Source organism: Hetaerina americana, unplaced genomic scaffold (assembly GCF_022747635.1).
Source record: "Hetaerina americana unplaced genomic scaffold, ioHetAmer1.1.p SCAF_3, whole genome shotgun sequence".
Classification (NCBI taxonomy): domain Eukaryota; kingdom Metazoa; phylum Arthropoda; class Insecta; order Odonata; family Calopterygidae; genus Hetaerina; species Hetaerina americana.
The window spans coordinates 67383523-67399713 of record NW_027286874.1 but is presented as its reverse complement, the minus strand read 5'-3'; the positions used below and the strand labels follow the sequence as shown (position 1 = coordinate 67399713).

Here is a 16191-nt window from a genome sequence, read left to right as displayed (position 1 = left end):
TTCCTATATTTTTTGTTTGGTATTGCTATTAGATGACATAGTCATTTCTGATAGTGGTGTAGTTATTGCTTATGAAGTTCATAAGTTCATTGCAATTCATTGATTTGTTTCTGTGTAGTGCAGATCAAGTATATCATGTAGGGTTCTAGAAGTTCAAGTTACAACCTTATTAGTTGGCTATTTAACTGCAAGACCTACTCAGGCATTTCTGCTGGTTTTTCACCTTGATTTATTTTACCATTGGATATGGTGGCTTTTACTAAACTTCTGGGATTTGCCATGAATCCGCTATTGAATATTTTAGTTTAAATTATATATTGTAGTGAGTTAGTAGTTAATAATTGTGATGCATTTCCTTCCCAGGATTATGGCCTTTAAAGTCTTTGTTGGCTTTAATTTGAAAAAAAAATGTTATGGGAATATAGACATAAGAGATGAATATTGAAAAATATCAATATGAATTTTTATCTTCATGTCAAACATCTACCATTTTTTTATTGCATCCTACTTATTAAAGAGTGCCAATGGTACTATTGATACTGAATCTATGAGAAGTTACATCAAAATATTTAATATTTTTTGGCACAACTTTTGCTTTACTGCAAATTCCAACTCATTTAGAAAAATTGTTCCCTTCAATAATGCATAATTTGGATCCACCCCCTTCAGCAATAAGATTCAAGACAGCATATTTTTATTGGGCATATTAAAGAGTGGATAAAATTAATATTCCTTAAAATTAGTATTTTTGTACCTTTTTTCAGCTCTCATTATGGCAGAAGGCCACAGTAAATGTTTCAGATAAACTTTATTTGTCTTAATTTTCCAAACTAGTTGGCCACAACATTTGACATTTATTTGTTGATTCCTCTTAATACCTAGGAAAAATCCAATCCTTAAAACCCAAGAAAAGGGATTTTTAATACTTTTTTATGAAAATGCCTCAAATTTACATTTATTACGGGAACAGATCAAAAATAAGTAGTCAAGGTTTAGGCAAAATTGCACCCGTTAAGATATATGTTAAAATTAACTTTTTGTCTCTCAAAATGAAATATCTTCCTGGATTTTAATAAAATAAACTATGAACAAGGACATTTGTGTATACAACCAGGTGCAATGAATATAGAGATAGAGGTGTAACCCTGAAATATTTTAATAACATTACCAGGAAGTTTTATTTATACCATAAGTCTTCCTATGTGCAAAAACATTTCTCACAGAATTTCCAGTTCTTCTTTCATTTTCAAAAAGTTTACCATCTTTCAAACTTTTGATGACAATATTAATTAATTGAAAAATGAAATACATGTAGCCCAGGTGATTCAGCAGCTGTGGTATTGAAGTGATATACAGGAACTGCTGTCACTGAAAAATAAAGGCCTTGAATTAAAGGTGAAAGAAATTCAGAACATCATGCTCGTAGATAAATTGTCTGATGATTATTTTAAAAATTGATTAGTGTGCCCTTTGAATAATGAATTAATAATCAAAAATAATTTAAATGAAAATATAAATGTGTAAACATGAAAACCTCAGAGTTATGAATGCAGTTTTGAGGGGAAAAAATGTGAAAATCAGCCTGTCATCTCCTAGAGTGGGTGAGATATTTTGAAAATTCTGGGTATCAGTTTAGTAAATTTGAGATGTTGAATCATTCAATTATATGGAGAGCTGTCTGGAAAATAAAATATTGTTTATTTGACTTCTATGTAATGTCGGGATTGGTAAATTTGAGGTGTCATTACATTATTCTTGAGGAATAAATTTATTTTCACCATTTGACCGATTAATTCCTGACTTTCCACATTGAAATTCAATGTGAACATCCCTAACTTTTTGTTTCAAGTAAACCTATATGCCTGTAATTACATATATATATTTTGCCGTGCCTTGTTTGTGTAACAAAATAAAGTAACATACATGTACAGCAATATTTTTTTGTGTTATTTGAATCTAAATTTTGATTTATTTAAGGAGTAGAGTATTTTGTAAGAAATAGGTTCAATTGTTTTCTCAAAACTAAATTTACCTCTTTATATTTGAATGAGACATTAGTTATGTTCTGCAGCTTTTAAGCTTTGCAATTATCAACTGATAACACTTAATATCTGATGCAACTACTTATTTATTCAACCGTGAATGTCATGAGAGCATGTAGAAATAGTAATTTTTAATGTAATGTTGCAGTTGTGCTTAAAATATTGTACCTTTTTTATGATCCAATTTCCTGGCAATATTCAATTTATGTAATTTTGCAATTCTTGTTTGATTGTTTGTGTGTGTAACCTTTGAGTTATTTTTTGGAAACAAGTAATAGAATACAACTTTCCCATTAATATTTTATTTTTAAATGCATGGTTGTTATTTATTTGTTTTTCCTGTTTTTATTTTCATTGCAACTCCATTTTGGATTTGGTATATTAATGCCCAAACAATAGCCACCGCTGACTGTGACTGGTGTTTTCTCTTCCTCTACATCCTCTGGAGACTCTGGTTTTGTTTCCCAGGACCTTTTCCCTCCCTACTACCCCTATCGCACCAATCATTTGTCTTTATGGCAGGCTGGAATCTCACCACCACTGGTACCCACAGATCACAAGGTATCACTAACTTCTTACTTTTGTAAAATAATAATAACATTAGAAAACTTAATGGGTTTTATAAGCAATTAATTTTAATTTCTGCATAAACAGATCATTCTCAAAAGTTTGCTTTACTTATTTAATTCTGTTTTGGGTAATTATCTCCAGAAATTAGATGCATGTTTATATTTTTTGGCTGAATTGTACTGAAAGAGTTTTAATTTATGCTAGTAGCTCTTTTTTTTTGCTAAATAGTTGCTTAGCGCCAACGTAATACCCGAGGATTGAGGTAAGATGAAAGGGGCAGCCTGGTTAAGGATGCCGAGCTATGAGGATAATGGGGAATGTTGATGTTTGTAGGAGATAGTGGGAAACTTCCCGAGGTATATCACTAATTGCTATGTTAAAAATATTGCCACAAGTGTATCATAAATTTAGCAAATATATTGCAAAAACTTAGATGATTAAAAATGTGATAATGGTCAATGAAGACTATATTAATGAATTTTGAAAATAAAATGTATCACTCTCTATGACATTTAAATAGACTTATATATACCACGTGTATTTTTGTGATTACTAAATCTAGGTCATTGGTGAAGAGCATTGTTTTCTTAGCTTACTTTTCAATGTTGATGGATTGCTTTATTTTGCTATTCACATATATGTAATTGCTAATCGGAAGCTAAAAATTATTTTACTCTTTAATTCCAAAAGTATATCACTTTAAAAGATAATGCTGTAACAATACTAAAACTCAATTCCATGTGGTTTTCATTTGTCATTCAAATATATAATTGAAATAGGATATGAAGCTCCTACTGATTGCTAATTAATGTACATGAGAACCAGTATCTTGACACTTAACATTTTGTATGGTTTATTTAAATTAGTGACAGCTTTACCTGGATTTGTCATTTTATAATTTTGGGTATTCAATCAGTTATTTATTCAATGGTATGTTGGAATTGTAACTCTATTGCTGACCAAATCATGTTTGGGGAGAATAGGTATGTATATATATTTTTGAAAAGAATATCCTTCTGTTACTCTGTTTAGAGTAGAATGCAAGAAGCTTACCAAATGTATGTGTTGCGAGTTTGTTCCTCAAGTTTGTGGTCAAAAAACATAGCTTAATTTTCTTGAATAAGGCTTGCTTTTTTTCAGCTTGTTTGAATGGGAAATGGAAACCAAAAGTTTTTAGTTATTCATTGCATAAATAATTAGTATTTAGTCTCATAGGTATTATTTTCAATCAGAGTAAAGTTTTCATATCTTGATGGAATAGCACCAGCAGTTATATTTGCAATCCATTTCTAAAGGTGTCCCCTGAGCCAAGTGGTGGAAGCGGGGGAAGTGATGTCAGCACACCCGTGCCTCCGGGAAGCTGTAGCAGTAGAGAGAATGAAGATGAAACCTCCCCAGATGGGATAGGAAATATATCTGGCAATTCTGTTACATCCCCTTCAGCTTTGAACACAGCAAGTCCTCCCCTCCCAACCGTTGCATCCTCTACAGCTGCAACGTGGCCAAATCTTCAGGAAACGCATCAATTTGAATTGTCCTCAACGGTTATTTCAGGAGATCGTCCACACACTATTTCTTCTGGTAAGCTTTCCACTATCCAATGGTAACTTTTTGTATTAACTAAGCTTTTTTAATTCTACTATGTGGATCATTCGATAAGTCCTTATGAAAAAATGAGAAAACATTTTTGTAATTTTTTATTTTCCAAAATGTAAGGTCTTTCCGGAAATGATCCAGCCGTGCATATTTTGAAAATAACAGCCTACCAAGAATTTTGAGGCCTTACTCCCCTTGGGGCTCCCAGTGCCTTTACAATTTTCAAAACAATTGGCTAAGTTCTTTTTCAGAGTGATTATCAGCTGCCTCGTTGCATTCTCTTTTATCTCGTCATTGCCAAGAATTTTGTGCTGCAGTTCCAGGGGACTTGCTCCGAGCCACAAACAATGAAACAGTTTTTCTAAAAAAAAGGTCGTAACTGAAGATGACTCTTGGGTCTAAGGCCTTGAACTTAAGTAGTCATCTCAAGAGTCAAAGAGTCAGGTGATGAGATAAAGCAGAATGTGACGAGACAGCTGATCCCAGCGTTTCTCCAAATTTTTTAAGCCATCCAAAAAAATAGTATTTCAGAGTCCAATTAGGGGTCTGTGTTGATGATGACCTCCACATTTGATGTGATTCATTTTCTGTGGGGCCATTTTTTCAAGTGTCAAAATTCAAAAAAGTCACTTGGCCCCTGTCAAATCTGGTAAATATGGTGGATGTTGTAATAATCAATCGAACTTTGATTCCCTAATGTCTGCCATCAAAACTGTGCACCCGTGGATTGTCTTGATGGAAGAGAATTTTTTTCTTTGCCAAATGAGAACGGTTTTCTTGTTTTATTTGACCTTAATATTTTTTTGCAATTTGGTATGAATTATCGTATTTGCTGTGGCCTGAAAATTTGTGGCCAACTTATTTGGTTCTGAATTCTGGTGGAATGCATCAGCTACTAACATAATACGGATAACCTTGCTGAAAAGAGGAAGAAATTTGGTTTCTGGAAAAACTTTAATTTTCATTAGGCCTTTTAAAAAAATCCTCTTGAAAAAAACCTAGCATGAATTTCAAAATTCCATTTGCTGGTGAGATATAGTTTTTGTTAGATATTTTACTTTTTTCACACACAAATTCTTGAAATAGAATGTGATCATGTATGCGGTTCGCTCTCATATTTCCATAAGATACAGGGACTTCTTTTTTTAACAATAATTATTCATTCCATTGACAAAGATTTTAAAGAAAAATTGAGATGTCTCTTTCCCTTTGTACTAGAGCTGGCAAAAATGAAATAAGGTCTGGCAAGTTGAAATTGATGTTAAACATTTAACTTTTTTTCTCTTTTGAAAAGCTTATGAACGAGGACATCAAAGGCCACCATTAACAGTGTATACGTTTAGACCACCATCATCCACATCTTCCTTGGACATAACTCTCACTCCTGGCTCAGCCTCTCAACCAGCTAGTCCTAGTGGGCTGGGTATGGATATTATGTCAACAAAAGACTCTATACAGCCTGGAAGTGAGGGATCATCTTTGCTACAGTTTTGCCACAGGCCTCCAATACCGCAGCGCTGTTCTTCTTTAGAGAGGCCCAAGGTGTGTATTCTTTTTTTTCCGTTGAGCAATAACAGCCACCAATTTTTGGTGATCTCGCAATTCATAATTTTTTGTTAAAAAAGTCATAAAAATATTAATGCTTAAATATTACTTTTTTTTTGGCATGATCTCTTTGTGCTGGATTAACCATTTGCTAAACCATCCCACTTAAAGAGCTATGTCAGTGCTAATTATGTTATGGTTTTGCAATATCAAATCTTGCCTTAAAAATCAGATGTTCCCCACTACAGTGAGAACTTCAAACATGAAAATTCTGAATTTCCCAATCTAAGAATGTACCAACTACTGAAATCTGAATTTCCCCATGTATTTATATAGTTGCGGCTAAGGGGATTTGCTAAATATCAATGCTTAAAGTGAGGAAGACAAACTTGTACTCATGGACGGAAATGGATGTTTATTTCACTTTAATGGTTATGCATTATATAGTTTGCCTAGTTTGCATGGCCTCGGGTCACCTGGACATATATATCACCATAGAATATTGATCATAAAAAAAAGAATTCAAATTGATGTACAATTATATTGATTTTTGAAGTTTTTGTAACTAAATATTAGCTTGCTACTCAAATGTCCACACTTGTAAAAGGATGTTGTTCATTGTGTACTCCGTAAAATGTTTTTATGGAGTACACAATGGGAATGTATGAGAAATATTTGTATATCCTAATTTAATTTATTAATAATAAAGTAAGAATGAGAATGCCTAACTTTCAATGATGTTAGATTTGAAGTACATTGTCAATTTTTTTAATGAGAAATCAAAAAAATGGTGAACAAAAATACTAAATATGATTACCAGCCTCTCCGAACCCAGTCATATGGGAATGGGTAGGAGACAGTGGTGTAATTCAACAGAATTAGTATCTATAGAAAATGTGATATACAGTCGAGACATGATTTCACTATATATGCGTACCAAACAGCTGTTTGAAGCAAAAAAGGAATTCACTAAAATTTGTCTACCAGCCTGATTCTTTTACCAACCAGCCCATTTATATCCTCATCAAGTTTCTCAATTTATCTTTTTACATCCAACTTGCATAGTTGAATTTCCAAGTTCTAAATGTGTATTGATAAGATTGAAAAAATCACAAAGCTTTGAATTATTGTCTGTGAGCATGTTTTGCTTTCAGTTCCATTTTTTGTTTTCAAGGGATTAATTTTGCTGCATCATGAACTCTTATGAATTTTAGATTTGGCCCTCATAAAGGTTAGCTTCATTCTAAGATAATTTTCTTTTCAATAAAAGAGTGAAAGGTATTAACTTTCTGAGATAGTGGCAGACTGTATTTACTGCGACGACGGAAATTATTGGATGAAACTTTAAAAAAACCAGGCCCTTTAACTATTGTTTTACTATTTCTTTTCAATAAAAGAGTGAAGGGTATTAACTTTCTGAGATAGTGGCAGACTGTATTTACTGCGACGGCGGAAATTATTGGATGAAACTTTAAAAAAACCAGGCCCTTTAACTATTGTTTTACTATTTCTTTTCAATAAAAGAGTGAAAGGTATTAACTTTCTGAGATAGTGGCAGACTGTATTTACTGCGACGACGGAAATTATTGGATGAAACTTTAAAAAAACCAGGCCCTTTAACTATTGTTTTACTATTTCTTTTCAATAAAAGAGTGAAGGGTATTAACTTTCTGAGATAGTGGCAGACTGTATTTACTGCGACGGCGGAAATTATTGGATGAAACTTTAAAAAAACCAGGCTCTTTTACTATTGTTTTACTAAATCAAGAGTGCAGGCAAGGTGAGGGGGACAGATGCTAATAATGTATTTTATTTTAATGAATTATTAATTAAAGTGCACTAGCTCATTAAGAGGTGTAAATTGGTGATGGGACTGTTACCCATGGGTCCCATTACCCATATGTGTTTGATAAAGATGCATCTGGCTATATAGGATTAGTTTCTATGAAGATGACTTCAGAAGAAAGGCCTTCTTTTATGTCAGGCCCCATAGATTTTCATTGGATGAGTTGGTAAGGAATTCTCTAGTGTGTACAAACTTAAGAAAGACCATTGCAGTAAATGATTATATTTAAGAAAAGGTTTTTCAAAATTGTGGCTCACGTTTTTCTTCCAGTTGACAGTCAAACTTGAGATTCTTGTGGAAATTTAATGTTGACATTTCTGTATCCCTACCCCAGCTACCATCCAGGGGTAAGCACATTGGCAATGAAAGCAATCTGGTGACCAAGGTTGCTGATCGAAGTAGCATCAAAAATGAAGGAATAATAGCTGACAATAAAGAAGTGAAACCTATAGGCAGTGATGGCTCCACCTTGGCATCATCTCAGACTCCTCAAATTGTCAAAGGTATGTTTTCTTTTGTATTGACTATTACTGAATAACTTCACTGTATATCTTTTGTTGCGTAGCACAAGCTGTTTTTTGCACTTGAATTAGGTAGTAACTGTTATTAATCCTATGAGCTCCATTCATTAAGAACCTATGATTTATGAGGCACAATGGTTTTCTTAGCTTGTTCCAGTGGTTGTTTCCTTGGATTATTTTTTCTATTCTTGCATACTTTCAGGTATACAGGCATACCAGCAGCCCCTCTATGTAAACATGAATGAGTTGGCCAGCATGGCTGCGAAGAAAGCACAAGCCAAGGTCAATACTTCGCCTCCCCCACCCCCACCACTCCCTGGACAGCAGCACCATTCTGCAGCTTCACCAGGATCAACTCCTTTGTCAGCCAGGAACCTCCCTCCTCCCCCTCCACCACCACATGCTCCAGGAGCTCTGGAGAGGGTGAGTAAATTATTAATGCCTTGGCTATAAGACATAATCCTTTCTAAAAGTTATGGAATTGAATCTTAATAAATAATATTGATGTTCAGAAATGGTGAAGACATTAACAACAAAGAAAGAATACGCGAAGATAACAGAAAGAAATGGCATAAGTATTTACAGCATGAGCATGTATGAGTCATTTTTAAGAAAGTGAAACACAAAATCAGCCTGAACTGATTATGCTTAATTTATTAAAAGAAGGATTACTTAGCAAGGGTTACGGTAAAATACTAAATATTTACCATTTATTTGTAAAGTTTTCTTCCTGTATTTAAATTTTGTGGACTTGAAATGAATAATGGAAATCCTGTTTAAAAAAATCAATTCAGAACTACTTGGTAATCATAAAACTGTATCAACAGGATGCAGTTGCAGTGAGAATCAGGAAAAACTAATTTCTCTGCCAATTTACAATGGCCCAGATGTTAATTGATCAGATGCTTTTGCATGCACTGCCGTGAAGAGCTGGTACTTATGTGTACTTATGGGGCCATGGAGCGGATGAGTCTATTAACTACATCAAGAATCTCATTTCAAATTTGTAGCTTTGGTAACTCGGATAAATAATTTCAAAATTTCTAATATATCTACTGCGGATTTATTTTTCAATGAAATAATAATGGAAAGCACTATGGCAACTTCCTGTCGGGAGCTGAAGGTGTGGGAAACAAGTTGAGTTACAGTGACATTCAATACTGGGTTTAGCAATCATAACTATATGAAAGTGCCATGAGTAAGCATCTAACCTTGTCACAATTTGTAACTGCTCTTCAGTGTTTTTTATTGATTTCATCTGCCAAAATGATGGAAAATATTATTTTAAAATAAGTGTATTGGTAACAAAACGTAGAATATCTCGATGAAAATTTCCTTCCAAATCTTTATTTAAATAATCAACACAATTTTTCAAATGAACGAATTATGTAAAAGCATCTCTGATGGTGATTATATAACCATTTACCCTTCAACATTGACATTTTTGGTATTTGGAGATTTAAGTTTCATGACAAATTAAAATATGATTGAATTAATTCTGAGGAATTGGAATTTAAAAAAATAAGATAATGATTTGTATAGAGAATACATATTATGTATTCCACATGTTACTACCTCATTCCTTCATAATAACAACTGTGCTTTGTACATTTTTTTAAATTTTCACAAGTCTTGTTCAAGTTTTTTTTAGGATTTTCCATGCATAATGCTTATCATGTTTGAAGAAACTGTAGGATAAATAGTTCAACCAGTCAACATGTCTGATAAATAGGTGACTCATTTTACTTTTGTATGTTTTAGCATAACAGTAAAAGAGATTTGGAGTCTTGGGGCGAAAGTCAAGGAATCTCTCTATCCAGAAGCAGCTGTGAGAGTACTGGTGGATTAACTTCATCCCACATTTTCTTTCCTCCTGAGGACCATTACTCACGTCCAATTCAACAGCCTAGTAATACATCTGCCTTATTACAAATGAGCCATTCTCAACATGAAGGTAGGTTGAATGTTCTTGAGATTACATTTTGCATTATTAAATGTCTTTAATTTTATACTCTCCTATTGAAATGGTGTAGTATTGATTTTGTTTGTTTCAGTAATGAATTTCTACTAAAAGTTACATAAAAAATGTTAAAAATGGTTAACCAAAAATGCTCATTTGATTTGTTTGGTAATTCAGGGTACATCATCTCCGATATTAAATAAATGAAGATTTCTGGGTATACAAACCAAGAAGACATGCAAACCAGACTTAGTGTTTGATGGAAGTCAAACTTAAAAGAACTTAGTGCAGGAATCTCTTGTCAGCTTTGGCATTGTTTACCTTGCCTTCTTTATTTACAGTGTGTATTTTGGTTACTAGACTGACTTTTTCCCATGGTATGTTTGTTATCTGTAGTTTACATTTTTAGTGCTACCAAACTCTGAGCCATTTATTTAGTGTATATACTGTTACAGCAAATTTTAAGTGAAGATTTCATTCAGCCAAAGAAAAGTTTTCCCAAGTCACCCTAAATTTGAGGGTGCATAGAATTGAAGACTCAATTTCCTCTGTTGAGTTTTAATTGGTTTTATTGAAGCAATTATGCATAATGAAATAAGTGAGGTGGTTTGCAAAATGTAATGGCATTTCATAGAAATGTAGAATCACTGGATAAGCCTGTTCAGGGATATCCATGTACTCTTATCGGGTCAGTCAATGAAAGTGAGCAAGTCCACCGTAAGGATGATTAAAACATGAGGTTTCAATATACACAGGTGTTGAAAGTGGAAGAAATGCACCTTTGAAAGCATTGTACATTCTATGGAATAGTACTGTTGAATAATTGGGAATGTGTTACATATTTGAATTGAAGATCAAAATAAAACTTACAGTAACAATCCATGAAAAGCCATCAAACATTTCATATCAAGTGAACTCAAATATAGCAAAAACTCAGAGCCAGTCAGTTTTGATTTGCTAACTTAAAGGTCATTTTATCTTTATTTTAAGGCAAATTATTGTTTTTCTATGTTCTTTATTTACAAATATTCAAATTTATAAATCTCCCTATGTAATAAAATGTGGTATTAAAAGTGTGTACATTGGGAATTAACTCTGATCCTTCAGCTGGCAATTTTCAAATTGATTTTACGGCATATAATCATCATTGAGTGGGTATATTTATTACCGCACTGGCAGTGCAGTTGATAACGATCACTTCCCATCTTTTGAAAAGCAGCTGCGTATAGTGGATACAGGTGCTATTGGGCTATCAAACAAGATTGCTATTGAATAATGGGAGGAAACTGTTCTACACCAGTAAAGATATTCATTCATTGAGAAAAATAAAATTATACGAAAGTGTGTACATGTCTACTGTAATTATGTAAAACATGAAGCCTAACTGTTAATTTCCCAGGCTTTATCGTTTCTTTATCTCCATAGACTATTAGGACCAGTTGTAGACATATTTTCATCAGTTTTTCAGATATATTTGGGAAATTCAAGTCGTGAATACCTAATATTTACTGAAGAAGTTTCCTTTGTAAGACTGATTCCCAGAAAATGGGCAAACCTCACATTTATTACCAATTTTGATTACTGAATAGATGAAAATTTCCACAGAAGTAGTGGTCATTGATGAAAGTGATTGGTGGTTTTTAATAGGAGGGATGGAATATAATGAACATTCGGAAATTATAATCAGTTCTGCAAAATACTTCTGTTAAGAGGAGGGGCCCCCTTAACAGGAACATTTGGTGTGAGAAGTTTCAATAATGTTTTCTTCTTGCATGCAGGAAGCACAACATCTGTTAATCGAGGTACCCTGCTGAGGAGATCATCAACTCAGGGACCCAAGCCCCCTCCGCCCATTCGTCGAACCTCGTCAATTTCCAGCACAGGTGGAGTGGCTGGAGGCCTTGCACAACTCCGCTCTCAGTGTGTACCGCCAGTTCCCCAGCATTTTAATCTTGGTGCAGATGATGTTACCAGTTCTGCACCTCCCTCCCCACTTCCTCCACCCCCTCCTCCACTCTCTAGGGATTCACTTGGCGGGGAGAGTCGAGGCAGCCTTGAAAACCTTCCTCCTCCTCCAGCCTTCCTTCTGGACAGTTCAGATAACTTTACCCATTGTTCACCAAAATCGATGAGAAGTGATTTAGAGCCACCAAGAGACAATGATGGACTATGTTCAAATAGCCCTCCGGTTCCAATCCCTACCTCTGTTAGTGTTGCTGATGCTGTTCGCACTCTAACAGAATTAAATCACCAGCCTGCCAGCCCAGGTTCATTAAGGCGGGCGGCTCTTAGTGGGCCACATCCAAGTACCAAACCGGAGAAAGACAGTGGAGCTAAGGGTTTGGGTGGTTCTCCAACAAGAGCTAATCTAATTCAGGTATTGTAATAGCTTGATAGAACCTGATGTGCATGACTTTTGTTTTATTCTTTTCACATGAATATTGTCACATAATGGTTTCTCAAGATGAATGTGGCTAAAATTATTGGTTTATTTAATAAAAAACAAGGCAGACATTGTAATTTCTTTTTTGCTTCATTAGTACACTTAAAATTTTTCTCTAAGTTTATAGACTCAAAGCTTCCATTTTGTTCTGTGATAGAGCTTTCATGGCCTAAGTGAACTCAGTTAATATATCTGACTTCTTTCATTTACTGGATTGTTTATCATTTTGCCTGAAATCTCCTGTTTCACTTTGTAGGCACTCAGTGCCAAGTTGGGTGGTGGTGTGCCCGGAGCTGGTTTGGGGCCCGCATGGGGAGGAACCTCACCCCGTAGGAGACATTCAGAAGATCTGTGCAACCTAAAGGCCGGGTCTGTTAATACTATGCCACACCCAAGGGACCGAGGTGGTACACATCATGGCAAAGGACCTATCTTGAGCAGCTCTCCAGGTCGAGGGCAGGAAGATTTCTCTGGGAGGGGAAAGCATTCATCAATGCTAGTGGCAGACCCCATTAATTCCAGGTTAACTCAGCAGCAGATTGCTCAGAGGGTGGCTCTGCAAGCAGCACAGCGGGCTGCTGCTGCAGCAGCACACAAGGTTGGAGCAGATGAAGTTATGACCCAACAGGTATGGGACTTGTCTTGGCCTGTAATATTTAAAAAATTTCTCTCAGAGTATGAATATTAAATATCCCAATTTTTTCTAATTTAAACTTGTTGAACTTGAAGTAGTTGTATAAGCTTTAGTAAAAAATCAATTTAATTAAGTTTAGGAAACCCAAAAAAAGGCTAGTTTTTGGAAACAAGGTTCTCATTATATATAGCTCTGGTTCCTTAGAGCATTGGGGATTAATTTATTAATAATATATTTATCTTATAGTTGAAGAAACAAAGACTAAAATCCCAGTATGCGGAAGATAGAAGCGGAATGCAGTAGTCACACTGAAAGGACAAAAATTAGAGCAAGTGGATTCCTTCACCTACCTCGGGAGTACCATCACATGGGATGGAAGAAGTACTGCAGACATCAAGCAAACATAGCTCAAGCTAAGAGAGCATTCACAATGAAAATACAACTGCTGTGTTCAAAGAAGATTGGACTGCAGACAAGGAATTAATACGTGAAAACATTCATATGGAGCGTGGCACTCTATGCATCAGAAGTATGGACCATTGGAAAAGTAGACCAGAAAAGACTAGAAGCCTTCAAAACCTGGGCCTGGAAGAGGGTGCTTAAGAGCAAATGGATGGATAAAATGAGATATGAAGAAATATACAGAAGAATAGGCGAAAAACGGACCTTATGGAACACCATAGAGGAAAGAAGAACCAGGTGGATTGGCCACACCCTGAGGCACAATGAATTTGTGAAGAATAAAATAGAGGGATAAGCCCCAAGTGGAAGGCCAAGAAATATATAAGAAAAGGACAAATAAAGAAGAAAGTACATTGCAAAAAATACCAGGAAGTAAGCATCAGATAGGGTAGGATTGGGGGCTTCATTCAACCAATCTTAGGATTGAACGACCAATGATGATGAGTTAAAGAAAATAATGTATAGAAAATAGTTAAATAGTAGAGTAAATCATCTTCTAGTACAGCTCTCCTGTTGAATGATGACAATTTTTCACAATATTCTTTGTGTAAAAATCTTCTCTTACCATTGAAGATGGTTAATATATGTCTGTACATAAGTTTCTAAACATAACTCTCCCCTGGCATTTTTGCATCAAACAAATTGCAGAGGGATGAACCTGCTGAGGAAATAATTCAGTCAACAAACCTGAGGTGTACTCGGATCCAGGAAGGTTGGAAGTATTGTATCAGAATGCATGGGCGTATTCATTCAAATACAGTCTTCATAAGGAAAATTAGATGCAGAAAGTGATCTGCTAGCTGAATAAGATTTTTTTAAATTTTTGATTCTAAATTTGGGTCGTAATGCAGCCTGAATAAATCGTCTTCAAGTTCTTTACTCATTTCAATGCATCCAGGGTCTGTCCTAAAAATAAGTAGAATAAATGCAGGGAAAATATCTATTTCACATTGAAGTAAAAATTATTAAAATTCTACATAATAGCACCCTTTTGCATCAACATACTGATGCCAGTGTGTCTGCTAGTTGCTGTACACTTCTTAAAAGGTATTGACGGGAACATTTTTCAGGCACCTCATCACGGCCTCTTTGATTCTATCCAGCATTCCCAAATGGTTGCCTTCTTGCTCCTGTCACAAATGGCCCCACTCCAGCCATCCATGCCAGTTGGAAAAAGTCATTCAACTTAGTTTTTGGACAGGCCATGTGGTTACTGTGTAGCTATTTCAATTGAATCTTGTCCAATGCCTCATCACAAGTTCTTCTCACAGTGTTTTATGGTAAAGTTGAACCAATATATCTCTTCTGGTCTAATGTTCTTCACAAATTTTTCCCAAAATTACCTAGTTTTTACATAGCATTGCTCGGTGTCAGCTGTAGTATGCCATCAAACTTCTGTGGTAATTGTCAATCATGATGCTGCTTGTCCCTTTTGTAATTGAAATATTGGTTATGTAAAGTGATTATTTATAAACTACTCAAAGATATGAATATTATGTTTGGTCATATTGTTCATATGGAGATCTTCACTGGCCAAATTAGAAATGTAAATCCATGTACACCTATGTACCAGGTGTATAAGCTTAAATCCGCTGTTTTTTAATCAGAAAAACACGTTTTTTCATAGTAAGTGTAGAAATTGTTTATTCAAAATATCGTCCCTTGCTAGCTACACAGTTTTCCATCTTTCGGGCAATTTGTGGCTACCACGCCAAAAAAATACCTTCTCTTTCTTCAAGCCATTTTCGGATGGAGTATTAAAGTGCTGCTCAGCAAGCGCGTGGCCCATTGACAAAAACAGGTGGTAGTTCAAAGGAGCCAGGTCTAACGAATAAGCGGCATGGGGTAGCACCTCCCAGTTAAGTGTTTCCAAATAGTTATGGACCATTATTGATCTATGGCATGGTGCATGTCATGGAGGAAAATCAGCTTCTCATGTCTTGGCTCATAGTCCGGTCTTTTTTCTCACAGATCACTGTGCAATTTGATCGATTGTTGGTGGTAATGAAAGGCATAGACAGTTTCTTCAGCTCATAGTAGATGACACCCTACTGATCCCACCAAACGCAGAGCATCGTCTTCCATCCGAAGGGATTTGGTCTTGCAGACGATGTCAATGGTTGCCTGGGATAAACCCACAATTTTTTGCGTTTATGGTTTTCAAAATACAGGGTCCATAAATAAGTTTCGTGACTGGTTTGATGTAGCCTCAACAGAGTGGTGGATGGGAGTCCGACCGGTTGGCTCGGTAGAGGGGACCCCTACCACTCAGGTGCACTTAAATTCAATCGCCTCTGGGCATGTATTGAGACAGGAGGTGGATTTTTGTGACGTGTGATTGTTTTTGGTGTCATCATTGCATGGAGTGCCTGTCGAGCAATGCTATGCTGTGAATTTTTGTGTTAAACTTGGGAAATCCATGCCAAATTTTATGCAAGGCAACATTGTTTGTGTAGTTTTATGAGATTATGGCCTAATAAATTGCTGAAGAAACAAACTGGATAAATTGCTAATTTTAATGTGGATAACCTGGTAATGGCATGGAATTTCATCCTTAGATTTTTGAATGCAC

The 16191-nt window shown here is 35.3% G+C and overlaps 1 protein-coding gene across 5 annotated transcripts in view; it reads left to right on the top strand.

Moving 5' to 3' along the window:
* Positions 1 to 16191, top strand: part of mim (missing-in-metastasis) — a 39264-nt gene that overhangs the window by 19028 nt on the left and 4045 nt on the right. For 3 of the 5 annotated variants that reach the window (XM_071587579.1, XM_071587578.1, XM_071587577.1), the window contains 7 exons: positions 3908 to 4193; positions 5503 to 5750; positions 7934 to 8102; positions 8323 to 8543; positions 9882 to 10074; positions 11859 to 12457; positions 12780 to 13151. In XM_071587579.1, coding sequence (XP_071443680.1) covers positions 3908 to 4193; positions 5503 to 5750; positions 7934 to 8102; positions 8323 to 8543; positions 9882 to 10074; positions 11859 to 12457; positions 12780 to 13151 — 2088 coding nt within the window. Of the gene's footprint in view, positions 1 to 2441; positions 2604 to 3907; positions 4194 to 5502; positions 5751 to 7933; positions 8103 to 8322; positions 8544 to 9881; positions 10075 to 11858; positions 12458 to 12779; positions 13152 to 16191 lie in introns of all 5 variants that reach the window. The other 2 variants (XM_071587575.1, XM_071587574.1) reach the window with 1 other exon arrangement.